The 27,884-nt window shown below is 54.9% G+C and overlaps 1 protein-coding gene across 4 annotated transcripts in view; it reads left to right on the top strand.

Moving 5' to 3' along the window:
• The window catches only part of CLEC16A (C-type lectin domain containing 16A), a 198,314-nt gene that overhangs the window by 164,458 nt on the left and 5,972 nt on the right, over positions 1–27,884 (top strand). For all 4 annotated transcript variants that reach the window (XM_069486925.1, XM_069486923.1, XM_069486922.1 and 1 more), the window contains one exon: positions 22,776–22,940. In XM_069486925.1, the coding sequence (XP_069343026.1) occupies positions 22,776–22,940 (165 nt within the window). The remainder of the gene's footprint in view (positions 1–22,775; positions 22,941–27,884) is intronic.

Here is a 27,884-nt window from a genome sequence, read left to right as displayed (position 1 = left end):
CTCCGGTGCTGGGTTCCAGGCACACTCCAGCCTCTAGGCTCGAGGATGTCCTCTTAAACCTCAGGGACGGCCGGGTGGCAGGAAGAGTCAGTGTTGAGGGAACGAGCCTCCCCCAACTACCCCCCCACCACCCTTAGTAACCTGGAAAATATTCTGGAATAGTTGACATTTACCCAATCTTGGACATTTTGGAAAAATGCTCTTTTTTTGCCAGATTTCCAGCCTGAAGCCCAAGGGAAGTAAGTGTCCATTGGCTAAGAGCAGCGTTCTAGTGTCCCGAAGCAATGACCAGCCTGGCGGGGACCATGGCCTGCTTGTTGTGCACTCTCTCTGACCTCTACACTCCACCAGCAGCAAAGAGCAAATGCAGGATCCACCCTGTGTCCCCATCCCCGCCATGTCCAGCCAGGTGGCCACCCCACCCCCATCCCCATGCAACCAGCACAAAGCACCCGCAGGAAGCTTAAAAGCTACCATCCCTGCTGTGCACCAGGTGTGTGCCACCGTGCTGCTGACAGCACATGCCTGCTGAGCGAGCCGTCGCAACAGGAGGTTAGGGCCAGACGCCCTGGCATTAGGCCATCCAGGTTCGAGTCCACACCTCCGCATAGACAACGGTGTGATGTCAGGAAGTTCTGTGAAGCTCCTAAGCCTCAGTGTCCCCTTCTGTAGAATGGGGCTGATGGGAGGACCTGCCTCCCAGGGGCAGGAGCTTAGCTGGGCCAGCACTCCGTGTGTCACACCTTCACAGTATCAAAGCTGTCAGCGCTGTTGAGGAGGAGGGAGCCGAGGCTCAGAGCAGTAGAGCAGCCTGCGCAGGGTCGCGAGCTCGGGGCTGGCAGGCCAGCACTCCCAGCCTCGTGGGCCTGGCTCGAGCCCCTTGCAGGCAGCTTGCCCGCTCCTCCAGGCTGCTCCACAGGGTACTCACCCGTGTTCTAGCCAGTGCCCTTGAGCTCTGCCAGCCATGTGGATGGCGCTGGGCAGACTCCTGAGCACCTGCCCTGTTAGAGCTACCGTAGAAGGTGCCATCTCCGGCCGCGTCCATTCTTCCAGCAGGTGCACACTGAGCGCCTCCTGCAGCCCATCCTAGGCCTTCGTGCTCATGGCAGCCCACGTGCGGGAGGTGGACCTGGAAATGGATGACTGTGGCGCCTGAGATAACTGGGGGTGAGGGGCACGGACCGAGCAAGTCACCCAGAGGACCCAAGTGGTCAGAGCGCAGGGAATAGGGCAGAAGGTCACTGAGTCATTGGGGGGTGGCCCATAGGGGCTTGGAAGGCCATGATGAGGCGTGTGGATTTCATTCTGAGCGCTCTGGGCAGCCTCTGGGGGGATTTAAGCAGGGGAAGTGGCTGAACCTGGCTCAGGTTTGTCCGACCTCCTGGTGCATACAGGGGGCAGTGGATTGGAGACGGCAGTGTGGGGCCATCGGGGTCCCCCCAGCAGCTAAGAGCACCTGGGTGCAGGGGAGCACCCTTGGCTAATGTGGTCAGTGGTGGGTTTGGGTACAGCTTGCCTGGTTGTGGCAGGTCTGCTCCAAGGCATGGCACTGACCCTACACATTATATAGCGCCTCAGGGTTGGCAAAGCATTTCCCATTCAGATCTCAGTAACCCCATGAGGGTAGTGAGGTGGGAAACTGAGGCTCGACAGGTGAGGTGACCTGTTTCACACTGCCAGGAGGCAGGAGTGTGCTTTGTACTCTGCCCTCTAAGCCGTTCTGAGGTTGAACCATCTGAATGACCCAGGTACTACCTGACAAGAGCATTTCGTGAGACTCACCACCCCGCACGTGGCCAGCATTGAGCTAAATGTCTACACAATCCAGGGTCACAGCAGCCTGAGTAGGAAGGTGCACTGTTCCTCGTCCCACTTAACAGGTGAGAGGGCTGAGGCCCAGAGAGGTGAAGCAGCTTGCCCAAAGTCACACAGTAGTGCATGGTGTTGCTGAAACCCACTCGTAGGTCATCTGACCCCCACAGTCTGCCCTGTCTGGTGTCCAGGGATCCTCCTCAGGGCCTGGGGACCAGAAGAAATTCTTGGCCTTGCCTTGGGGGAGGTGTAGTTGGAAGCCAGGGCACTGTGATCTCACCTGCCACCCCACACACGTCGTTCCTGAGCTCACCTGTCAGAGCTCGATGATAAATCAGGCCTCCAGAAGCCTGTGCTTGGCCGGCAGCACTAAGTGGTTGTCTAGGCTTCGTGAGCCAATTGACATTTGCCCGGTAGGCGTGATGTATCAACAGCTTTCTCTCCTACCTTTCGCAGCCCAGCCTGGCTCTCAGCCAGAGCTCTCTAAAAATAATAATAAGGCACTGACCCGCCGCGGTAAATGCTGGCGCCCCGGCTGAGGCACAGGAGCCTCTGCAGCGGAGATTTAGGGCCTCCTGGTCAGGAACAAATTTAAAGACTTTCTGGAAGGTTCTGGAGCTGGCCAAGAGTGCAGTTAAGCCCTTCAGCAGTGTGAGTGCGGAAACATCTTTAGCTCATTGCCTTCATGGGTCTACAGCGGTGGGCTTGGTGGAACGCGGCAGGGCTTGTCTTTTCCTCCATTGCTTTGGTCAGTAAACATTCCTTGAGCATCTCCTGTGTGCCACATGGAGCTTGCAGTCTTGTAAGAGTGACAGGCAGCATTCAAATAATCACACCAGCAACTAATTTATTTATAATAGGGAACCTGGCCTTGTCCAGTGGGGGTGGGGAGGTTTCCCCGAGCGGGCCAGTGGGCGGACTGTGGAAGGATTCGTTGGAGCAGATGGGCTGGGAACGGCGTGCGCCGGGCCCTGCAGCAGGAAGGACCTGGGCACAGAGTGAAGGAAGGGGCGGGCTCACCTGGCTTCACGCTCCGTGCCTGGCGTGTTCCATGCCTTCGTTGTCTCTTCTTCAGCCCCTCCCTCGGGCTGGGTAGGCACGTGCTCGGGTTGCGGCTGAGGGCCCCTAAGGCTCACGGTGGAGCAGTGACATGCCTGGCGCTGCACAGCTGGTGCGCAGCAAAGCCAGTGTGCTCTCCCAGCTCTGCCCGACCCTGGTCTGCGCTCCGGCCACCACCCAGCCTCCCGCTCTGTGTTCTCCTTTTTCACTCTTACTCCCTGTCCGGTGCTGTTACTGACACGGCCCAGAGGCCTGCCAGAGGATCAGAACCCATAACTGTCAAGCCCACTGGAGGACAATTTTAAGTGATTGACCCCAAATCGTGCCTTGAAAGTGTCTCCTGGCCCTGGCCCTCCGCCTTTCTCAGCAAACCACTGGGTTGATGGACTCCCACCCTCCATCAGCCACCTTAGAGTAAGCGAATCTGGGAAACTCCGTCGGAAACCGCAGGCGAGTTAGCACAGCTGAGCTGTCTCAGAGGAGCCGAGGCGCCACGTGTGCTGTCCTTGCAGCCTCAGGCTGGAGAAGGCCTCCGTCTCCTGCTGCCGGGGGTGAGGAGGCCTGCTCAGCTCGGCACAGCCCTCCGGTCAGGTCCTCGCTTCTCCAGGCAGGCACACTTGTCCTTTCTCTGTCCTGTACCTCCATGACTTCTGTGGGGCGGCCAACTAGGTGATCAGAAAGTTCGTCGACTGGAACCCTAAGGCAGCAAAGAAAAGCCACCCTTCCCTCAGCTGAGAGAGGCCCACAGGACCTGCCCTGCTGGGGCCCTGGCTCTTTTGGAAGCACGGAGTCCCAGCGCCAGCAGGATCTTCCCCAGCTTGAGGCCCTGGCCTGAGCCACCCTACCCCTGTGGTCCTCGGCCCTAGCTGGGCATTCTTAGAATCGCCTCGAGAGCTTTTGGAAAAGCCCGCTGCCCAGGCCCAGCCCAGCTAAGTCAGAGCGAGGGGAGGGCTGTTGGTGGCACTGTCCTCTGTAGGCGAAGCTGCTCCCTCCTGTGTCTGGGGTGGGGGGTTCTGGCCGTGGGATGCGTTTGGTGCCCTGGGCCCAGTTTCAGGCGAGGCTGGTTCCTCAAAGCTTGTCATGCTTTCAGCATGGGGGGGCTCTGCACCCTGCTCTGTACCGAGAGCTGAGGAGTGGGAGGTTCTGCTCGGCCCTGCCCTCAAGGAGCCCACGGTGTGCAGGGAAGGTGACGGCCAATTCACTGTCGCAGCAGGAGTCTGATCTGCACCGTGACGATGTGGAAGCCCAGGGCAAGCGTGGAAAGGAGTCTTAAAGGACAGGCGGGTTACACATGGTGTGCCCGGGCAGGGGCATGACTGGGCTGTGTGCAGGGGGCTCCTGCAAGCTGCCTGGGGCGGTGAGGGGGACAGCAGGAGAAGCCACGTGGGGCTGGCCCTGCTCCTGGTTACCTGTTTGACTTCGTTGGAGGGCTCTGGGGGTCACTGATGGGGGCTGAGACTCCCACTCCATATCAACCCCACACAGCCCTAGGAGCAGGAAAACTGTCCCTCATAGGGGTCATTCCCAGGCTGGGCTGCCCGTGGGACCTGATGACCACACTTAGCTGGAAAGAAGGGGTGGCTGATAACATGACCTCATGTTGAGTGACTGAAGCCCAAATCTACTCATCGGCCCAGGGCCAAAGCAGGTGTCTTCCATGGCCTCTCTTGTACTCATGCCGTCCCCAGACTGTCGGCTCTACCTGTGAAATGCAGTCACAAGCCAGGACTCTCGCCACCACACCCATCTCCTGGGCAAGGGGCCAGCTAACTCTTTTCTGAAGCACCAGAGAGTAAATATTTTAGGCTTTTAGGGCCATGTGGTCTCTGTCACTAGACTCTCCCATTGCAGCCAACAGCAGCCATAGACGATCTGTAACCGAGGGGGTGTGGCCGCGCTCCAGGAAATCTTCACTGGTGGGACAGGGGAGTTGCTGGATTTGACCTGCAGGACATTGTTTGCTGACTCCTGGCCTTGGCCAAGTCTGGGCTATTTCAGTGGCTTAAAAATCAGCCCCACCACTTCTCTCCTTGCCCCCTACCGTCTGTTCTCAGCTCCATGGCTGGAAAGATCCTTTCCAGGTATAAGTCAGATCACGTGTCTCCTCTGCTCAAATCCATCACCCCTTCTCGCTCAGAGTGAAAGCCGAGCCCTCACACTGTCCCCAGGTCCCGTGCAGTCTGGTCCCTCTGCTCCTCCTGAGACTGACCTCTGGGCCATGCCAGGCACACCCCTGCCTTGTGGGCCCTGCACTGGTGGCCTCTGCTTGGAACACTCACCCAGGTACCTGTGTGGCTCTGCCCTCAATGGAGTAGCACCCCTGCCCCCGACTCCTAGTGCTCCAGGGTCCCTCCCCTGCTAATTCTCTGCATATCACTCAAGCCCTCCTGATGTTTTCTGTTTCTTTCTTATCTGCCCCTGCCCTGTCCCATCCTGTTACCAAACTGTGAGCGCTGGGAAGGCAGGCACTGTGTTTGGTTTCCTGCTGAATTCCCGGCTCCCGGGCTGTGTCGGGCACATAGGTGCTGCTCAGTAAGTACTAGAGGTATGGAGGGATGGAGCCAACAAATCTTTAACACCCCCTTCTGTGTGCTGGACATTGTTCACTGGGGGCTCAGGGTGACCCAAACAGATCAGTCCCTTTGGAGTTCCCAGGCACTGTGCATACCTAGATAGTCCAGAACTGTCTACCATGATCGGTGCCCTGAAGGAACTGTCACCGGGGGTGCTGTGCAGGAACAGCGTCTGACCTAGACAAGGAGTCCAGAAGGCTACTCTGAGGAAAGGATGCTGACCTGGGAGGAGGAGACAAAGGAGAGATGCTGGGGGGCATTGTGTCCCAGACAGGGGTCCCCACGGACAGGAGAGCTTGGTGCCTTGGCCCACAGGCTGCCTGATCCCTAAGGAATGAAAACACTGCTGCCCACATGACACTCGCCACCAGTTTGGCCGGGCACAGAATTCCCCTTGGTCATCAATTTCCATCCTGGCCCGGTAAGTGGGGCCTGAGACCTGGTCCTGTTTCCCAGGCAGGTGTCAGCATGGCACCCTGGGCCCTGGCCTCCGCCCTCGTTAGCGCAGAAGGAGAAATTCGACCTGGGACATTTTTCCATGATGGAAGGAAATATTCTTGGGCTTGGGCCTGATTTGAGGAATGCACTGTTTTGTGCCACACGCGAGAGGACAGACAGCAGAACCTAGAAGGGAGGGTTGTTTGCAAGGCCGGGTTCCAGACTCACTCGTTGAGGTGAGGAGTAGAGCGTTCGCAATCCCCTGCTACGAGCTGTACTCAAAACTAGTTATGTGCAGGATGAAAATGTTCTAAAATTGATTGTAACGATGGTTGCACAACCCCATGAATACACTAAAAATCAGTGAATTGTACTCTCTAAATGGGTAGACTGTACTATATGTGAATTATATCTCAATAAAACTGTCGTATAAAAATACAGTTCCAAACTCTCAGACTGTCACAGAGCTGTCATCAGACAGCACATAAAGACCAGATTATCTCATTTGTGTCCCATTTTGATCATAAAATTGTCCAATTTATGTAACATTTTCCTTAAAGCAGTCCAAATGTGAAAAAAGAAATTGGAACCCGCAACACATTCCGGAATAATTTGGAAACCTTGATGCAGTCCAGACTCACCTGGCACCCTCCCTCTTCCCTAAAACGTGCCTTTCTCCCATTTCTTTTGACTTTGAAGAAGAAAACTGTGTTCTTACTGGTAAAACAGCCTCCTGTTCCCTTTTCTTTCCTGTAAATTATGAGATAAGTTTGCATTTCGTACCTTTACAGAAATCTCAGTTGATTGTGGTCTGACCTCAGAATCATGATTTCTGGGAAAGAAAGTAGGTATGAGAATCACTGCTGTGAACATTTGTTGAAATCTCTGAAGTGCGGCGAGCAGTTTGCGTTGTGGATTTGAGGCAGAGTTCAGGTGAACAGCGCCTGCTCGTTGCTCTGGAAGTTACTTCCTGGTGCTGGTAGCTGATATGCCAGCAACTTTATTTGGCTCACGCCAATAACTTTAAAAAAATATAATCCCAGATGCTATATGTTATGTCTTAGATGTGATTAGGGCTAGTTGTCTTCTTTTTGCGAGTTAGAATCTGGAGAAGGATGTCCGGACACCAGGACTTAATAGCACAGCTGCTGTGTGCTGAGAAGTTACCATATGTCAGCCACTGTGCTAAGCGAGGTGTATGGATTCTTTTCACTTAATCCGCACCATGAGAAACTGAGGCTCGAGGCTACAGTCCTGGTTACACAGACAGTCAGCATCAGGCTGGGATTTGAACCCATATCTCTTTGTCCCCAGACAAACTCATATGCTGTGCCTTTATTTCCCCGTCTGTACCCCAGCATTCAGACTCCCAGGCCGGCGCCTGGAGGATGGCTGGGGAAGCGCAGCCGTCTCGCAGGCCCCGGAGCAGCTCAGAGAAGGAGCAATCGGTTGGCGCCTTCCCCCGCCCACAGTGCTATACCGGGATGCTCTCCCCTGTGTGACAGGTGACGTGCCCTTCAGCACCAGCCCGGAGGAGCCACCAAAGAGAGGCTCCAGCAGTTCTGTTGAGGAGGCAGGATGTACTTCTGTCCAAAGAAGTGCTCTCACGATTACTTATTAATTGTGAAAGGGAAGAAAAAAATAATAGGGTTTCCTGGAAAGGGATAAAAGTTCAATATGATAAACTCCCAAAAGCAATCAAAGGCCAGAGAGGACGGAAAAGTAAAGGACAGAAAGATGAAGAGAGATGCTGAATCAAAGCTGTGAGCATGTTGGCAGAGGCCAGGGAGGGGCGAGCTTCATGGCGGTGGAGGTGCAGGGGTGGAGGCACAGGGCCTGCGCTGCTGTGGCTGGAGCGGGAGCCACCCGTGGTGGCAAGTCAGAGAGGCAGCAGGACTCAACCCCACGCGGTCGCAAAGGCCCTGGGGACAAGCTGATGATGACACGAATGAGTGGGACCAGTCAGCTGTTTGGATGTTATTGCAGGCAACATCAAATTAATTTTTGTGCATTGATACATGAACGCAGAAGAATATAAATGCGCTTTGTAAAGCTACAGGAAGAAGAAATCACTCACAATCTTACCAGCCCAGAAGAAAGCATTTTTAATATTTCAGTTTCTTTTCCATTTGTATTTTCTCTGTTTTTTCTCTTCCGTTTTTTAAAACAATTTTTAGTTGCCCGAGAAGTACATGGTTTGCTTCTTCATTTAAAAAAAATCAAAACATTGCAAATGAGACTTAAGTCCCTTTTGGCTTTTCCTCCCCACTTACCACCCATCCCCAGACACCCCACAGTCACCGTTTGCCTCATCTTTTCCCAGACCCTTCTGTGTGGTTGCGTTAAATACATGTGCCCAGGGCCCAGGGCCGAGGGACAGGACAGGGCCACGACCCCTTCTCTGAAATTCTAACGTCCAAACAGCTCTGAAAATAAAGAGATTTTTCCCAACTCACTTGGTGGCAAGACTGGCCCTGAACTATTTAAGGGCCATTTATACAAGTTGCTGATGCCAGTTATTTTAAGTATATGTATTTTTTTCTGCAAAAATTTGGTATTTTGTTTTAGCTTCTTGAGACCCAGCTGAAGGTGTGACATGATATATATGTGTGCGCCACACGGACTTTTAACTCCTAAAGATTCTAAATTCCAGGACACATCTGGCCACAGGGATATAGGGCAAGGAGTTATGGATCTGTAATTGTCTTATGGTTTGGGCTGCCTTTAAAAAAAAAAAAAACACCTAAACAGAATCATAATCCTTTTTTTCTTTTTGAATCATAATTCTTTATGCCCTGCTGCAGCTTGCTTTTTTCAGACACCACCGTGAATCAGGAATCTATGTTTATGCTTACAGACCTCACATGTTCCTTTTCACGGCTGCGTAGTATTCCGCAGTGTGGATGCTTGTGTCTCTTGGGCTGAGCAATTCAGTTGTTCCAGGCTTTTGCTGTCCCAGACAGTGCTCCAGTGGGCACCCACATACACACCTCTCTGTGCACACATGTAGCACAAGCAGCAGAACTGCTGGGTCCCAAGGTTTTGGTTTTAACAATGTTGCAGTCATGTCAGAAGTGTTGCCCTGCGCTGTAAAATACCTCTTCCCAAACTTCATTCTTCATGGCTGCGTAATAGTCCATCACCTGGATATTAGTTTCCTGAGGTAGCTGTAACAAAGTGCCACAAACTTGGTGGCATGAACAACAGAAGTTTATTGTCTCCTAGTTCTAGAGGCCAGAAGTCCACAGTCAAGGTGTGGGCAGGGTTGGTTCCTTCTGAGGGTGTCAGGAGGAGTCTGATCCAGGCCTCTCCCTTGGCTTCCGGTGGTTTGCTGGCCCCCTTTGCTACTTCATGGCTTGTGGAAACATCACCCCAGTCTCTGCCTTCATCTTCACATAGTGTTCTCCCTGTGTGCGTGTCTGTGTCCAAATTTCAACTTTTTAGAAGATGCAGTAATATTGAATTAGGGCCCAACTCTAATGACCTCATCTTAACTAATTATCAGTGCATCTGCAAAATGACCCTATTTCCAAATCAGGTCACATTCTGAGGTATTAGCAGTTAGGACATCAACATAAGAATTTGGAGGGGACATAATTCAACTCCAAACAGTCCGAATTAGCCAAAATTTACTTATTCTGCTTATACTGGCTGGTTAAGTTGTTTCTACTTACGTGATGACGCACACCCTTATGCAGAAGCCTTGGTCCATGTTTCTAATTATTCCTCTAGAAACCATTCCTAAGGGTCAGAGGGAATGTCCTATGTAAGGCTCGTGCTAGCACCTCGCCAGGTTGCTTTCCAGAAAGCAGACTGGGGGCTTCCCCTGGCCTCACCTAGGCCCTGTGTTCCTATTCCCCGGGGCTCCCCGGAGTCGGAGCCTGCTCGGGGCTCCAAGGCAAGGTCCTGTGCACGTGGGTGTGCACGCCTGCCAGCATGGGCACGGGCGTGCTTTCTACCAAGTCACATCGTTATTTCTCATTCCTGCCAAAAAGAGGGAGAGTCTACAGGTTAATAGCAAACTAGAAACCATAGCTCAAAATGTCTCTTTGGGGCATGTTCTCTTGCAACCATAGAGATGAATAGGGATTTCAGAAATACGGGGCCCTCCGGGCATCAGGCATTAGATCAATCAGTGAAATTTCACTCCCAGGGCAGCTTGCCAAGCCAGACCAGGAGGGAGAAGTGAGTTCTCTGATTTAGTTCAGTCTGGAAAGCCCACGGCCACCTGCATCAGCTCCTGCTGCAAAAGGCAATCAGATAATGAGCACTCAGCCACTTTGGGGGCCGTGGGGGCTGGCCAGAGCAGGGGTTCTCAAGGCCACCCAGCCTGGTGGTTTCTTAGGGTAGATCCTGAGAGCTGGGGATAGGTAAAGAACCGGGAAACCAGAGCTTAATTAATGAGGACTTCAGAGAACGAGGCAGAAGAGGAGTCCCCTCGGAGAACCAGAGGGCCTTGTGTGTGCAGTGAGCGAAGGCAGAGCGAGGTGCTGGAGTGCTGCGGGCTGGGAACCAGCACGGGGCAGCAGACACCTAACTCAGCAAGGCAAGGGCCAGCTTAGCAGAGACCAGAGAGCAGGATGCAGGGAAGGATAAATTTAGCCTGCGTTTCAGGGGAAAACATCGATCTCAAATGTAGTGCTGTCTTTTAAAGGAAAGTGGAAGCCTTAGGCCGGTCATTTGGGACAATTTCACTTGAACAGATAAAAGCCCAGGAAAAACGAACACTTACAACCAGCTCATCCCACTAGCAAACCCACAGGATCTTGTTTTTTGGCAGGAGGGCGGCTGGTTTCTGCATGGGCCTGATGGATGGTCCACCCCCGCCCCCCTTTTCTGTTCCCAAGAGAAGGTGCTGCCTTGTGTTCTGGCAAGATTTTAGGTTTATATTTCCCATCCCACATGTTCATCTGCACAAGGAGTGATGCAGGGCCTCGGCCTGGAGTTTGCCTGGCTGCCGGCCGGGGTCACTGACACCTGATGGGCTTCACCTGTCAGAGCAGGGCCACTGCCGGCCCTCCCAGTTGTCTAGAAACTGCGCAAAGAACATCGGTGACTGGTAGCTGTCGATAGATTTTTCTGTTGTTTAAACCAGGGCCCTTCTGGCCTTCACGTGGCATCCTGAGCATTGTTTCTACCTGGGCAGAGCGGAGAGAACCAGCACAGAGCGAAACAATAGAGCACCTGTCCTCATGACTAATCCAGCAGTGACAGCATCTTTCATGTGGCCTCCCTCTGACACTGTTCCCTTGTTTGCGAGGGGAAGAAAGTCCAGGCTGTCAATATTTGGGGCACTAACCATCTGCATTTGGGCGCCAGGGGTCATTGAAAGGCTGAGACGTTTCCAGGAATTCGTGGCTCTAAAACCGTGAGGCTGACCGTAAGGGAGCTCCGGCGAGGGTCGGAGAGAAAGAAACCCGGATCTCCGCCCACCCCACCCCCCTCGGCCCTGCGCGTTGTCCATTGTGTCTCAGATTCTTGGGAAGAAATGAAGTCAGTGCACACAGTGATGCGGGTCCAAGTTAATAATAAATGTGGAGGAAGGAGAAAGGATGTTCAATATTTAAACATTTCAGAGCGCTCAGTTTGTTTTGCCAGTTACTGCCCTCCGCCGGCTTCCTGGATGGGTTCTGTACAGCCAGCGTCCTCTCTCTCCCTCTGCAACTGGCGTGTGATGCTGGGGGTTTGGACAGAAAAGGAAATAGTGCCTTTTCTAGGCAGCCCCAGACCAGCGGGAGTTCTTCTTGTTTTTGAGTTCTTGTTTTTGTTGCCTTTCTTAAAAGAAGGAAAAGGACGACAATGTAGAAACGAAGGTTTTTATGAATTTGGGGCCTTGGAGGGAGTTTCTAAGCTTTGGGGTCATGTGCGTAGTTGTCTTAATTTTCCCAGATCTGCTTCTCCTGGAGTGATCCCGTATTTTAATATAAGTGTTGTGCTTTGGTGCTTACCTCTAATAGATTAAAAAGGCTTAGAAATAAAACATACGGTTGTGTTTAAGAAATGTCCATCCAAGTGTGTATACTAGACTCGTTCCTTAAAAGTTGCCTGTAATGCAGAATTCTGTGAATCAATTTCTTTTTTCTTCTTGACACACATTATATAAAAGGAAAAGCATTCCTTTGGGGGTGGGGGGAAGGAAAAACATTTGGCCCCAAGACATAATAAAATCATGCTTAAGGATGCAGCAAACTTTAAAGTCTCTTAGTTAAAGGAAATCAATACTTTTATGATAAAATATTAATAATACTAAAAAAAAATAAGTCAAAACTACAAATGCAGAATAGCCAGGGTGATTTTAATGTTGAAGACACTGGCTTTAGCATTTGCAAGGAAGCAGAAAGGGAAAACAGAGCAAACCATACCCTATTCGGGAAGCCCCTCTGTTTCCTTGTAAGCCCCCTTTTTATGGGTTTTCTATCAAAAAAACACACCTTTCGTTAAGTGCCAAGGTTATTTCCAAGTATTTTGTTGAAGCTGCTGGCTTTTGAAAATGAGAGAATGAATCTAAGTTGGAGATAAGAGCGTGTGAAGGTGTGCATGCTACACACACACACACACACACACACAGACACACACACACACACACACACACACACACACGGATATGCTGACGGGGCAGAGAAGTGGAGAATTCGGGAGAGCCGCCTGTTTGAATACACAGCGGCTGCTTCCTCCCTCCCTGTCCTCTGTGACTTGTCCCAGTCGAGATCTTTAAGAGGGACATATTCGTGGGAAGCAGAACCATAAGAAATGGCTGTTCTCGTCGGTCAACTTGGTTGAATATTGGCAATTTCATCCGTTTCAACCTAACCCATCATCTGTCTATCAGAGACATACAAACAGTTGTGTGTCTTGAATGCAGCATCACCTGAGTTTGGAGAATCTAGATGAAAGTCGCAAGAACTCCATTTCCTCATAAGCTGTTTTTATGTAAATCCCCTAAACTTAGATATCTGAAGTTACTTTAGAAAAGCTCTCTCATGTCTCACTTTAATAACCCCTAAAACATTCCATTGTAAAGGCTACCGTGAGGATGATTTTTGTTTTGACTCTCGTTTTCTCTAAAGAGCTGACCATTTCTTTTGCTACGTACCACTTTGTCTAAAGGCATTTATAAAAATGAAAATTTCCAGTTCTCGCTTCACTGGGCCCAAGTCCCGGGCACCGTGAATTCCAGCGCAGTGATTAAGACAGCAAGCGCCACCCGCGCCCTTAGACTACATCAGTGCTTTCGGTCCTCGCGAGCTCTGTGAGCCATGGTGTTCTCAGCCCGCTTTGTGTGAGGGAGGACACAGGCTCTCGGGGTAAGTGGGTCCCCTGAAGTCACATGCCCGTGGGGAGAGGCCAGAGCCCTGGGCACTGTCTTCACCACTGCATCCTGTACCCAGAGCGGAAGCTACAGTCCCAGAGCTAACACTTTGCTGTTCCCAGGGCTTCTCCCCTGCAGAGGACAGAAGTCTGTGTCCCACAGGTCTGCCAGGACAGAAGTGGACAGAGTCCTGCCCGCGTACCCGCCTCGGTTGTGGGCGCAGTCTTTGTGCGGCTTCGCGCACACTTCCTGATTCTCTCTGACCCACACCGTCCCAGGTAGTATCTCCAGCTCTTTTTGTGACGGCAGAACAATGTAATAGAACGTCATCAGCCGTCAGTCTGGCGTAACCCCAATCCGTTAAAACACTTGGGAGGAGACGCTTTGGTGACAGGGGCAGCCCACCCCACTGTGCAACTTTGGAGTCCTGGCAAACACGGGCACATGGAATGGAACTGTAGGCATACGGCCCTCGGCCTTGGCAGCACACTCAGTATGTGTCACCTGCACATCCGTTTGACAGAGAATCAAAACGAACCCCTGACCCCTTTGTACACTGCCACCCTGTTGAAAACACGGGGCAGGACATATGACTGCGTGTCAGTGTGAGACACACAGCACGCGGCCTCCCCGCTTGTGGCCTGGGAGGACAAAGCAGGGCCGGGCAGGAGCGCTCCCTGGCCCGCCAGAACCTCAGAGGCCGTCGTTGCAAACAGGGCTGTGGCTGCCGACCCCAGCGGGTCCCTGGCTCGGCTCCCTTAGGCTCTTGGGCCAGAGCAGGGGGGTCGTGAGCCCCTGTGTCTGGACGCGTTCCTGGTAACTGTGTAACCCGCCTCCCTCTTGCTGCTCTTTCAGCCCGGTTCGCTGCCTCAGTAGAGAGGCAGCCGAGATGGACGCTGGTGAGCTTTCTAATGCCTTGGCTGAGAGACTGTTGTGGAGCTTTTTGGTTACTAATGTACAGACGGTAATGCCATCGGAAGAGGGCAGGGGCTGGGCGAGGCAGGGGCCCGGTCCCTGGGAGCAAAGCCCAGTCCTGGCAACACTCAGTTCTAAAAATCCAAAGCTGGGTTGTACCACTGTGAGAGATTCTCAGAGATCTCATCCTCTTGTCCCCGCCCGCCACGTCCTGCAGAAATGTCATGCCGAGGCAGCGCAGGAATGCCAGCCCAGCTGCACACGCAGACGTATGCATTCCTGACATCCACGCAGCCCACATGCCCCCGGTAGCAAAAGGGACACTTACACGTTGGATCTCGCCCCCGGGTGGCAGCCCACACGACACAGGCCAGCCTTCACTGAGAATTTCTAAGGGCACAGTTAGGACAGAGATGGCACAAGGAGAAAGCAAGATACTGAAAGACCATTTTCTCTTTTCTGCAGGTTTTCAAGTATAGTCCTTAGAATCCAAGAGGATTTATCCATGGATAAAGAGCCGTAGGCTAAAAGATTCTGCATGTTCCCAGCTATTTTTGTATGTTGGACATGTTATCCCTTGAAAAAGCAACCAGAAATAAAGTCTTTAAGCATTTTGAGGTGCAGCCAGTCAGTGATGTAGGGGCCGCCCATGGGGAGCTTCAGGAAGGAGCCCATGCTGGTGGCTCAGGCTTGGCCCAGGAAGGCCACAGAAACACCTCTTCCCCAGGGGCCTGATTTGTAGATCTGCCCCCTGGGCTGGACAGGAAGTAGCTTCTTTGGCGCCAATGCACAGGAAAAAAGTCAGAAGTCACCGTTGTTGGGGATACCCTTAGATTGCCCCGAAAGCACAGAGTTCTGTGCACATAGCTGGAAACAGTCACTGATTTGAGGCTCAATAGAGGGAAGCAGAAAGGAGGGTCTCTATGCAAGTCCCTAAGACTTCTGCCTTTACCCAAACCTCAGGGTCCTAGCAGCAAGGGAGGGGACTTGTGGGGGACACCAAGGGGCCTGCTGGCCCACAGGGTCACTGCCATCTGAATCCTACCCACGTGTCAGTAGATTCCTTTGTTTTTGAGCACATTTCTCTTAGGAGTCCCAGGCGAGCCTGGGCGCACCCGTTGTTGAACTTGGATCTGAACCCTGCTTCCTCGGCCCCACAACACATGCTCTTAGAACCTCTGTGGGTAGCTTGGGCCCTGTGCCCTATCTTCCTGGTTGGCTTCCCGGGGTTGGCCCCCCACTCAGTGGCTCCCAGCCCCTGCCTGCCCTCGGTATTGCACTCATCTTGCCAGAGGGTTGGTTCCAGAGCTGCCTCTTGAGTGAGACGCGTGAACGAGCAAGCCTGGTGTCTCCTGTGGATCTATCTAGTGAGCTGTCCACAGCCACCGGCAGCTGCAGTCCCAGACTTTGTCGCATCCCAGCCCCTCCTCTCTGGCCCCAGGGACCTGGCAGGCTGCACTGGGAGGTGAAAGGGCAGAGCCGAGGACAGAGCCAGCCAGGGGAGAAATACGGCCACGGCGCGCTTGCTGTCTTCGGTTTGTGCACGAGGTCACAAGGCCGATTGATTTTCTACTGTTTCCCAGCATCGCGATGGGCGGTGAGAAAATATGAACACTGTTACTGCATCGCCAGAAACCTGAGCTGCAGCCTCTGGACAAATTTGCTAATGAAAGGCGAGCTCAGGCCGCCCGCCCCGTGGTCTCCATTCACCTCCGAGACTGGAAAACGCACGGGCTGCTTCTGAAGCAGCCCTCAGCGGGTTTCACATTCTGCTTGTCAGTCTGAAACTACCATAAATAAGTGTTGGCTTTTGCTAGGGCAGGCAGCTCTCCCCTCCGAATCTTAGAGCTTTTTCGTAAACCAGGTCTGTCGACATCTGCACTTCTTCATAGCACCTCTATCTGAGACTTAAATGTCTCAATCACATAGCTTGGAAGCCACCCATCTCTGGAGTTGGGGCAGGGTGTCCCCAACACGTGGACCCCAGAGCTAAAAACGCTAGAGACCCTGTCTCTGCCCCGAGCAGACTGCATGCTGATGGCTCACGAGGACAGGAGACAGTGTGCTTGGTTTGGCCTGACTGCGGTTGCCCACCTCTTATTTTTAAAAAAGAAGAATGTGAATTAAGGTGTCAGTATTTTTAAAAATCAGGAAGTTTTACATGAAAATCCAGATATCCAGCTTCTCTTAAAGAACCAGAAACGGCAGCCGCGCTGAGGCCCCTGTTCTCACAAGGCAGCAGTCGGGAGAAGCCGGAGCCGCCCTTTCTAGTCTGCCCGGTCCCCACCGGTCCCCACCGGTCCCCACCGGAGGGCGGTGTCCCACGTACGCGTACTGGCACGCCTGTGCTCCTGTTTTCTAATGTAACAGCATAGTTGTCAGTGCCCGTGTCCCTATCAAATAAGGGAAGACGGATGAAGGGGAAGGACCACCAGCTTTTTACCCCCCGCCCCTCATCCACCTCCCTGCCAGCCGGCCAGCTTTGCCATGCGTGTGGTTTTCAAAAGCAGGATCCACAGATGTGTCCGGAAGGGGGAGGAGAACCCCCTCCTTGGCAAGGCACCGTGGCAGCCAGAGCCGTTCCATTTTCATCTCATGTGTAAGTTGGAGTTTCGCTGTTTAGGAAAAAAAGCTTTGAAAAGGGCTGTCACACGGTGTTATCTTCACGGCTCGAGGCTCCGTCCCTTCGGGCAGCTGTGTCTCCTGTGAAGCTGCTTTCAAGGACACGTCCCAGGAGGGTTTAGTGGGACGGGGACTTTGTGGATGAATTGGTGTTTCATGCAGGTCGCCTGGTACAATTCTCTCTGCGGTCTTGGCTCCCAGAGCTGAATGGTGACATTAACTTCCCGTAGCTGGAAGTCGTTCGGGTGTAACTTTTCACTTCCCATTCACCTGTTATTGTTGGACTCTCGTTTAGTTTTTGTTTTAGTGGCTTTCAGCGTTTAGAATCTATGGCATTTGTGTTTGAGTTTTAAAATATAAGCCGTCTCCGATCCTTCCCGGATACAAGTGTAGGGGACAGTGGGGTGAAGTTAGTGCCATTGAGTAGAGTATGGTGAACCCCCGAATTCTGAGCCGGCTGGGGTCCTTCCACTCCAGCTCTCTCAGTTAGTTTTCTTATCTTCCAAAGGGTAGATTTTTATCTGTTTACTTATTTTTAGCCTGAAATAGTTGCACTTCAGTCACGTAGCCAATATCCTCAGAGTAATTACAGTGTACAAAACAGCACAGCTCTCTGGGCAGGCCGCAGAGGTCAGCCGGGGCCTCCCTGCTCACTTGGAGATTTAGCTCAAACCCCCGAGGAAACTGGGGCTTCTGGTCATCCAAGCCCTTGCACCGTTTAGTCTCTCATGGTCTCTGCTGTTTCCAGGTCTTGGCCCCCTTGCGAAATCTCTGTGGCCTGGTATGAACCCAGACAAAAACTCAGTCCTTTCACTGGTTTTCACCAAAAAAGTCCACCTGTGCCACACAGGAAAGAATTGAGAGAGTGTTTCCTAAAGATTTGGGGGACCAAGAGCAGACTCACATCCCCATCTCACTGGCCCATTCCCCTTTCTCTCCACCACGCCTAGATTCCTCCAGCAGGTATGGGGCAGCTTTCCCTATATGGAAAGCGCTGGTCACTGACCAGTCCCTTGTCCCTAGTGGACTCAGCTCACATCCCCGCGTTAATAAAGCTTTTTCCCCAACTGTGTCAGTTAAGATTAAGCTCACCTACATAGTAAAGATAATCCCAAAGGAGAGTTCATTTCCCTCTCAGCTAAAGGAAGCCTGGGTGGGGGTGGCCAAGAGCTGCACAAAGGCATCAGGAACCCAGGCTCCTTCCTGGTCAAAGATCTGCCATCTCTAATGTGTGATTCATCCTCATGGCTCAGAATGGCTGCTGGAGTTCCAGCCATCACATTCATTTTCCAGGAAGCAGAATGGAAGAAGATACACCCACTTTCCTTTTAAAGAGCCTTCTTGGAAATCCCACATGCCACATCCATCTCATTGGCCACAACTTAGTCATGGCCATGCCAAGCTGCCACATTCTGTAGCTGCAGCTGAAGGGGAGAATGGGTACTGAGAGAGAGTTAGCAACATCAGAAATGCTGTCCAAAACCCTCTTGACCCAGAGGATTCTAGGTGTTGGTGGTTAAAGTAATGATAGTTCTTGCACAAAATACCTAAATACTTTGTGGTCAAGTTTCTTATGCTCTACTTGGGCCGGGCGACTCCTCCACAGCTGATGAGGCCCTGAGGCTGGACAGGGCAGGCTGCAGGAGCACAGGGGAGAGAACAGTTAACGCCAATTGCTGCAAAAACTCCTGCCCACGCTGGCCCTGAGCTGCGTGAGCCATGAGGGATGGGGGAGGGATTTGTGAAGACAGAAAAAGGCAACAGGGAATCCCAGTCTGGGGACCAGCCCAGCAAAGGCAGAGCGCGAGTGGCTCTGGTTATGGGTCTGGGGAAGGACTCAGGCCACTGGAGACGGGAGGCCTGTTTCCAGTGCTCCTGCCCCCGACACCCAGTGATGCTAGGGTTTGAGGAGGGACTCGACTTGAAAGGTCTCTGGGGGTTTGAACTTCCCTGAGTCCTATGGATTTGACCAAGACTGTAAAGCTAAGAAGCAGAGATTATCGTCGGAAATGCCCACGAGGCCAGGCAAGTTGGGAGGGGAGGGAACCAGCTGTGCTCCGCCCCCTCCAGCTGCTGTCCCGTGGGAATGGGGCTCGGTAATGCCAGATCTTCTCATTATTTAAGAAGCCAGAAATCCAGATTTGTAATCTCCCAACATGTGAATGGTGGTACCACAACAGACAAACACAAACGTGATGTGAGCAAAGCAAAACCTGCTGCAAACCCAGGGCCGCTGCCGGATCCTGAATCACACGGTGACCTGGTTCTCAGCGGGGAAAGCCCGAACACCCAGACCCCCGTGGAGGAGGAGGAGGTCTCCACGCCAGTGTGGGCAGAGCTTGGATCGAACCTGGTATTCTGATTCCAGGCCCAGTGCTCCTCTATCAGTGGGCCTGAAATAGAAGACCGGCGGCCTATGTGTGGTATTTCTGCGCTCGACAAATGCCAGAGAGTCGTTCATTAGTTCATCTTCCAAAAATAACTGACAGAACAGGGCCAGAGGGCAACAGGAAGACCCCAGGCTGCCCCCACAAAGCCCAGGGCTCGTGGAAAGTGTGGGATGTGTTTCGCCGCTGGCGTCGGTCCACCTGCTGCTGGCGCGGCCTGCCCAGCCCGGCTCCGGGGAGGCGCTGCTGAGTCTCGGGGAGAGATCCCCCGAGCTCCAGTCCGTCCAGCTCCGCAGCAGCTTGTGTTCCTTCCTTCATCCTCCCTTGTTCCCCGGTTTAAAATAACGTTCATGTTAATAGTAGGAGTCTTGGAAAATTCGGACAAGCACGATAAATAAAACTCCCGGCGGTAAAACCACCTCGTGCTCTCACTGCGGCAGCGTCAGGCCCTCCCGCCTGTTTTCTGTGCTCTGGACGAGGGAGGAGGCGCGACAAGGGGAGCACGTGGCACGTGCTTTTCCCGACCTTTTCTCATTTTCTGCATCTTGCGTGTTTCCTTCGGTGCTTAATCTTCTTTCATCCCAGCGTCGTCGTGGGCACCAGCAGATTCCGACATCTAGACATCTTGGATTTCACGCGGCCTTTCCCTAGTTCTTGGACATACCGGTTGTCTTCAGTTCCCTGGTCTACACGCCAGTGCTCTGAATGTCCCAAAGGGACTTCTGCAGCCTCAGTTTCCGGAGGAGGAATTGGTCAGGCGGTGGGAAAGTTCAAACGGCCTTTGCCACCCATTTCACAGGCTGTGCTTGAGACAGGGAGGGCCGGGAGTGTTATCTGCTGGAGAGGATTTCGGGGAGGCCGGGCTGCCTGCGCCCCATCCCACTGTCTCTGGCTCGTCTGTGCGTCTGCGAGCACTTGGCAGCCCGTGTGCATTTGATTAATGCCCAGAAAGCCTCTGAGGCCTCCGCCGGAGCTAGTTCGTCAAGGACAGCCTTGCTGGGATGAAGCAAGAACCAGAGGACAGGGCGCCCTGGCCACGCACTCGTCTTAAATTCTGTCCAGCTGACTCTGTGCTGTGTCAAACCGACTCTAAAAGCAGTTGCCACCTGGATTTCGAGAAAGCCCCTTGAAATTTCAGGGGCGGGGCTGGGCACCCAGCAAAAAAACAATAAAAAACACTGTGCCTTTCTGTGTCCCAGCACCATTGTGGAGGGGGGAGAGAGTGCAAAGGAGGGAAGTGGGGTTTCCTCTGCTCAGCCAGACTCTACAAGTGGGTGGTAGCAGAGGTTGGTGATTGTTTTTTCTGTTCAACTCTCAGCGCCTGCAAATTTCATTGCCAGTCTGTGGTTTGACCCCACCCCATGCCCCAAATGAAAGAACGTGAGGACTCCTGAGCTCAGGGTCAGCATCTCATCTGCTGCCCAGAGGCCGCACTCCAGATACCGTTCCATAATACACCGGAGCTTTAAAGAGAGCGAGAGAGAAGACTGTGTGTTCAGAGGAAAGGGGTGTGTGTGACCACCTTGGCAAGAGCCGGGTCACTCATCCATTCGGGCTGGAGTCATCGTCGTCGAGAGCGTACAAGGCTTAATCCCAGCCCTGGCACCACACTCCCTGGCCCCCTGGTCATGGCTCTGATAAACAGGCAGCTCGGGAAAAGCCACCTTGACATTTTGATTTGTTATGGGGTAATTCATTTTCAAGGCAAGTAAATAGCTTGTAAACTTGGGGGTTTACCACTTTAAGTGATTAAGAAGTAAGCAGCTATAAAACTGGTTCTGTGAGGCTGTGCGGATTGTCCCCAAGGAATCTTCCTGACCAGTGTTTGGATTTGCCGGATGTTTGCCACAGTTCATCTGAGTGCCCCCTCGCCGCCGCCTCCCCGCACACACACACTGTATCACACGGTGCCTCTGCCTGAGAACTACACGGCTGTGCACCCTGCCGTTCCCTCCGCAAGCAGCCCTCTGCGCAGGGCAGGGTGGGAAGTGCCCTCTGAGAAAGAGGTGACCCACCACGCTTGGCACAGGCCAGGTCGCTTGGCCAGCCCCGTGGTCTGTTAGGCAGCCACCTGCTCAGCTCAGCCGCTGAGTGAAGGCAGCCACAGTCTGTCTACACAAAGGGCCACGGCGGGGTTCCAGTAAGACTTCACTCACCAAACAGGCAGCCGGCCGCAGTTTGCCGACCCCTGCTCCACACCCCGCTGCCTTCCTGAGTTCAGAGAAAGGTGAGGTCAGGGCCGGAGAACCTTCTGGAAGAAACGTCAGAGGGGCCGGACCTTGCGAGATTCAGGCAGCGCAGGCGGCATGAACGAGGTCTGGGGCCGGCTGTGGTGCCCGCTCACTCGGGGAAGTGGCAAGGCTTGGGGCAATGGCCAGGAGGGCCACGGTCCCCTCTCTCGGCTAGAATGACTTGCCCCTTCTGAATCGCAGGACAAAAAGCAGGGTGATTCACAGAGCACCGTCACCGAGGCTCCGGCCCAGTTCCTGCCGGAGTGGGGAGCCTGCGGCCTTGAGGCTACGTGTGGCCTTCTAGATCCTTAAGTGTGGCTTTTGACTGAATCTGAATTTTACAGATGTTCTATGGATTCCGTCAAAAGGCTGCATTTAAAGATCTAGAAGACCACATGTGGCCTTAAGGCACAGGCTCCCCACCCCACCGAGATCCCGGTCTGCAGGAAAGCGCACGTCCGCCAGAAGAGGGGCTGCTGGGCTGCGCAGAAGGGCTTAGATTTGCCATAAAGAACATGTTTGCTGCACTCTCGGCACCTGGCACATCCCGTGCTGGGCCTGATGAAAGTTCTCTCGTTTTTATTCCCACAGCACTGGGGTCATGGGAGTAGGTAATGACGCTGAGGTCGTGGCTGGGAAACAGAGTCAGAGAAACACAACGGCTGTTCACCTGTCTGGGGTGCCCATGTGGGAAGCAGGGCCTCTCCCAGGCCTGAGTGTCCCCAGGATTGTGGGGCTCACCCACCCGCATGCGGGCTTGGCTGCAGACCGCAGAAACATGCGCGTAGCGCCTGCCTCCGGGTCCTGGTGTTGCTCGCAGGGCTGTGGGAAGCTCTGTCGTCAGGAGCTCTACGCCAGAGCTCCCGTTGCCCTGAACCTGACCTCCTGGGAACCACAAGGGCAGAGCGGGTTCTCTGTCAGGGAGACCCCCAGGGTGCTCCCCTCCCCCCAGGGCGTGACTTCAGAGCTTGCGCCTGGTGCCGCTCCTCTGGCGGAGCACGGGCGCGTCGGCAGAGGCCTGAGCTTCCGCACGAGGATGTCCAGCATCCCTGTGCAAACGTGCCAGGAGCCTTGGAATCCCGAGGCTGCGTGTCCCCCTTCAAGAGCACAGCTGGCGCACTGCTGAGCCAGAACCAGGCGCCCGCTTTATGACTCACAGCCTTCGTGGCTGGTTGCACCCTTTTCCTTGAAATAGCTTCAGAGTGTGCCCGAGTCAGCCCCATGACCAGCGAGGTCAGCTCGTTCCGGGGCAGAGCACGCCTTGCCAGAAGCTGGGCCTGGGTTGTTCCAAGGGGCCTTGACGTGGAGGCCGCCAGTCCTGCCTGTGAGGTGGGGGCTCGCCCCAGTGTCTCGGACATGGTGTGGGGGTGGCAGCCCCTGCTGGGCCCGCAGCTCCTTCCACCTGGTCACCTACCACCTTGCCTTGCAGGCTTCGCCGTGGCCCAGTGCATAAATCAGCACAGCTCCCCGACCCTGTCCTCGCAGTCGCCGCCCTCTGCCAGCGGGAGCCCCAGCGACAGCGGGAGCACCAGCCACTGCGACTCGGGAGGCGCCAGCTCGTCCTCCACCCCCTCCGTGGCCCAGAGCCCAGCAGGTATGGGTCACGTGACTCGGTGGGGGGGACAACTGGAGAACCCCATGAACCCTCGCCGCCATGGCCACTGACCCCCAGGCCCTCCTTGTCACGGTGTTTGGAGGACACTGCCGCCCAGGCGTGTTCTGCGTGTCTAGCATGACGCTGCCCACGGGCTGGGAGGACTCGCTCCTTTTTCAGGCTGGTCCACTGCGAGGCCGTCGCTGACTGCAGAGCTGATGGGTGGCAGGTGGGCCACGCCTGAACCCCCCCTCCCCACTGTCACCTCCGAAGTCTTGGGCATCGCGGGGAGAGGTTTTCTGAGGCAATGGTTTTCACTCGGGGGAGGGAATCGTGTCTCTGCTCATTTTTTCCCCTCCGTGACATACCGGTCTCCTCTTTCCACGTTTGGCGTGGTCCCCTTGTCCGAGCAGGTGCACTTCGCCACCTTTTGAGAGTTTGGCAGGATGCGATGGAGTTGCGTCTTGCCGTCCTTTAACTTACGCCGCTTCAAACATGGCAGGAGGGAAACCATGAGTCAGCCTGGAGCAGGTTGGAACGTGCCCCCACCCTTGTCCCTGGCTGCCGCGAGCCATTTATACGTGGGCACCTCGCTGCACTGCCAGAGACCTCAGGCAGGGAAGACACCAGGCGTGTGTCTTCAGCAACAGGCCCCAGAATGCAGCTGGAGGAGCCAGACCCGGGCAGGCCTTGTGCCCCAGCCGCACCGCATGGACCTGGAGGGGCCCCCAACTCGGGCCTGACCTCATGGTTCCCGAGAGATCCGGTCCAGAGCCCTCGCCGGCCTATTTCAGAGGCACCTGACCTGATTCTTGTTAGGTCATGGATTGCTGGGTCGTGACAGAGGAGACGTGTCAGGGCTGTGCCACTGCAGCGCCGGGGAGACTGGGGGCCCTCAGCCACCGTCCCCTCAGCCCCAGGAGCCAGGATCCCCCTGGGCACCTGTACGTCTCTCGAGCATTTTCAGCTTCCTGGCACCTGTGACCGGGGCTCAGGCACCCCAGACTGGGGGGCCCACTCCCCCACAGTGTAGCATCCATTGTCTCCATGTCCTGTTGACATTCACGAGGCCCAGGCAGGAAGGTCACCGCTCGCCCCCTCAGGGAGACCGCCCTCCACTCAGCACCTGCCCCTCTGGCTGGCCCAGGCTGGGGGGAGGGGACCGCCCCTTCTGAGCTGTTTCTGACCCCGATTTAAGGTTGGCTGCACCTCTAAGCAGTTGCCACCACTGCTCCCAGGCTCGTGGCTGGGAAGTGTAGGCAGAACGGCCCTCAGTGTCCCTCTTCATCCTGCCCTCCTGCTCGCTCGGGGGCAGGCACGCAGGGGTGTGTGTTCATGTGCTCGTGTGTGCGTCCACCTGCTTGCGTGTGTGCATTTCTGTATCTGCGTGTGCACCCACACGCACATAGTTACCTCGCATTTGGGCTAAAAGGTCCCTTCCTGATGTGGCCGTGGATGCCTGTCTTTGATTTTTAAGAAGCCACAGCCGACAGCTCAGTGAACAAATGAGCCGTGTGCTTCTTTGCCTAAATCCGAAACCTGCCAGGACCCACATTATCAGAATCAGGCCTCTGTGCACAGATGCTCACCAAAATACACCTGGGCCTTGGACGCTGCGCCTTCCCGCAGGCTGGTGTCTGCAGGGTGCACTTTTTTCTGGCCTCCCTCAGCCCTTCCGTCCCCGTCCCCACCGTTCCCTGCACAGTGCCAATGACGTATCTTCTCATCTCGGAAATCCAGGGGCCATTAGCTTGGCTGTCAGGTGGCCAGGCGGCTGCAGCCGATAAGTGATAGTCAGGACCTCCGAGGTGCCCGCTCCCGTGTGGCGCGTCCCGGCAGGCTGGTGGAGGCGAGTGCGCGGGGCCTCATTCTTTATGCCGCGTGACAGTAAAAGCCTGAGGCCCAGCCTGCCTGTCCGACTCCGCAGATACGAGATAACTCACCTCCTGATGAAGGACCTGCCTGGCGGCCGCTCGTGCCCCATTCACACGGACGCCTTGGGACGCAGCTATTGATCCCTAGGAGAGCGCGTCGGCCCGTGAGCTCCTCCTGTCTCGCTGCCAGACTTCCAGGCCAGCTTCAGCCCCCCGCCCCAGTCCATCCAGAGCAAAGCATGTGGCATTCCCATGTTCCCTGTAGGGGTGGCTCTAACATCTGCCTGGCACCCTACCAAGCCGCGCCGGAGGAAAGCCAAGGACAGAAGGAAGGCAGCTCTTGTTGGGACGGGAGCCCTTCTGCCAGTTGCCCGGTTTGACACCAGCTTGGAGTGTGGCCCAGAGTTCAGGCTCCTAATCTGGGACACCCGCCCTCTGCGCCTGCTCACCAGACTTTTCCATCCGCTGGGCCTGGCCACAATCTGCCAGAGACGGCATCCTCGGAGGGCCAGCCAGGCGGCAGGATGCCGCTCCCCCTCTGCCCTGACCACCCGCTGCCCTCAGCCTGGACTGCAGAGGACAGCTCAGCCCCACCAGGGAGCCACTTGTCCTCAAAGTGGTTTTTGAGGGCGCGGTGCTAAGTCAGAAGCATTCCTGTCCCTGGGTTTACTGAGCCTCCCAGGGTCCGGGAAGCTCCCGTTGCAGAGAGCGGCTGCCAGGCCTTTGAAATGGGAACTGGCCAACTCCAGTGGCTTCTTTGCCATTGAAGCCGAGTTCTGCACTGTCAGGTGTCAGGTTGGGAAAGTGCACGAGAGATGCCATCCACCAGGTGACCGGGACAGGCCCTGTTTTCCATGGTTCTGCTCCACAGTTTTGAAAACTTGAATTGTTCAACGGTACTGTTAAAAGCTAGGGGTGACCTTCACACTGTTTTGGCAGTTGGTACGGCGTGGGTGCCTGCCACAGCCACTGCACGGCCCTCTCCGTGCACACCGGCCGAGTGGCATTCCAGCCGACCCTCCTCCTGAAACGAGCCTGCTGTGTGCCAGCACTGTGCCCATTAGCACTTCACAGCCGCCCCTCATTGAATCCTGCCACATCACACCTCACCTTGTGCAGCTGAAAACGCGGGCTCAGAAAGGCCGTGTCACTTGTCCAAGATGATGCCGCCAGCAAGCGGGAGAGCCCAGGTTTGAACCCTGGCAGCTCCAAGGCCCGGGCTCCACCCTCTGAAACATCCAGCAGAACATCCCACACGGTTCCTAAGCCTGTCTCAGGACACTCCAAGGGGTGTCCCAGAGAGCTGGGCCTGGCCTGCATCTCTGCCCCCAATGTGCACGGCTGCTCTAGGGCCCACAGGAAAAGCCACAGGCCCCCTCCGAAAGGCCTGGTGGTCCTCCAAAATCAGCAGCAAAGTGGGCGACCCCAGACAGCCATGTCTCTTCTGCCAGCCCCTGTGTGTTCATCTCCAAACAAGGGAGTGAAACCAACTGATGCTCGGTTGGGTTTTCTGCCTCCACGCTCTGTCCCGCTCCGGAGTCTTAGGCTTCCTGCCTGGGTTTGAAAGAGGCCCCTGTTCATCCCAAATCCAGATGTTCTCAGCTTCCCTTTGGGCCTTCAGTCTGGCTCCAGGATTTAGGCTCAGGCTGTCCCTCTTGGTTCTGTGGACTTGGGACCTGATCGAGAGGTGTCCCCACCTGCCCAGCCTCTGCTGGGCCTCTCAGTCCTCTTAGTGGCCCCTCTGTCTAGCTCTCATCTCCTGAGGGTTCGGGAACCCCAGCCCTGCTCGACTGTATTAATGTTTTCCAGACAGGTTTGTGCCGAGTCCCTGCTACGCACGGGCATGAGGGTCAGGGCGGCAGAGCGTGGATCTCACAGGCGAGCAGGGCGGCGAGGCCGTCAGGTGCCCGCAGACACGTGCCGTTATAAACCACAGGGAAGGAGGCGTGCAGGGGGCTCCGACAGCCAGCGCAGGGCAGCCCTGGGCGGCCCCAGAGGCTCCCAGGAGGTGTCACTGGAATTGAAAGCCGAAGAACGAGGGCTTGGTGAGGCCAGGGGTCGTGAGCAAGGCACCCCTGGGTCTCACACGGGTCCGCTGAGGCCCAAACCCACTATCTTGCGGGAGACAGTGGATTCCTTCCCCCGCTCCCTGGGGTCTGCCTGTGCCGTCTGCCTTTCTGAGTACAGACCGGGGGACAGGCTGCCTTTGAGAAACAGTCCCCACGGCCGTCAGAGCCAAGGCCTGTGGCCCAGCGCCAGGGAGGGCCCCTCAGCCAGGAGGGGGAAGGGGACAGCCCTGAGGGGTCCTGGTTTGCCAGCCCCCAGGGGCTCCCCTGTGCCGGCAGCGCCTGTGTCTGCGTCTGCGTCGCACACCAAGGCAGCTGCGGGTGCTCGTGAGTGGCTGGCCACAGCGCTGGCTGCAGACTGAAGGGAGGGTCACACTGGATCCCTGGTGACCGGAGGAGCCAACCAGGGAGCAGAGGGGTCTCATGGTGGCTGGCAGTTGTTTCCCTGACAAAGCTGAGCCCGAGGGGACTGGAATGGTGGGTTTTAGCCCCAGATGCTCTGGCCTGTTTTCTGCTGTGCTTTAACGTGCTGTGGGGTCCCCAGGGCTTTGTGGGGAGAGCTGGGCCCCTGTGCAGCCCAAGTGTCCAGGAGCCGGGCGTCCTGTCGCCCACACGTCCCGCCCGGCTGGCCCGGTAAGGCCTCAGCCCCCTCCCTAGTGAGGAAATTGCAGGGTTGGAATCAGCATTCTTTTCCCCTTAAACATTTTATGGTTTTGAGAAGCTGGAATTGCAAAGAACACATGGCAGAAAAAGGAAAATAGATCCAGTTTTAGAGCCAGAAGTGGGGCCAGTAGGAATAGTTTAGAAATATCTTCTGGGATACCCCTGTGCACCCACGCAGTGTACATGCGTGTACTCCCACACGCTTGCACACAGTCACACATACGCGTACACACGCACATGCTCACACCATCACACTCACATACGGTCTCTGAGTGGGACTGTGGTAAGAAAACCATCTCCTCAGACAAGAACTCCGCGACCTACACCAAGTTCCGAGTTGG

The sequence above is a fragment of the Eulemur rufifrons genome, chromosome 14, assembly GCF_041146395.1.
Source record: "Eulemur rufifrons isolate Redbay chromosome 14, OSU_ERuf_1, whole genome shotgun sequence".
Lineage (NCBI taxonomy): Eukaryota > Metazoa > Chordata > Mammalia > Primates > Lemuridae > Eulemur > Eulemur rufifrons.
The sequence above is the reverse complement of the archived record's forward strand: the minus strand, read 5'-3'. Positions and strand labels throughout refer to the sequence as shown.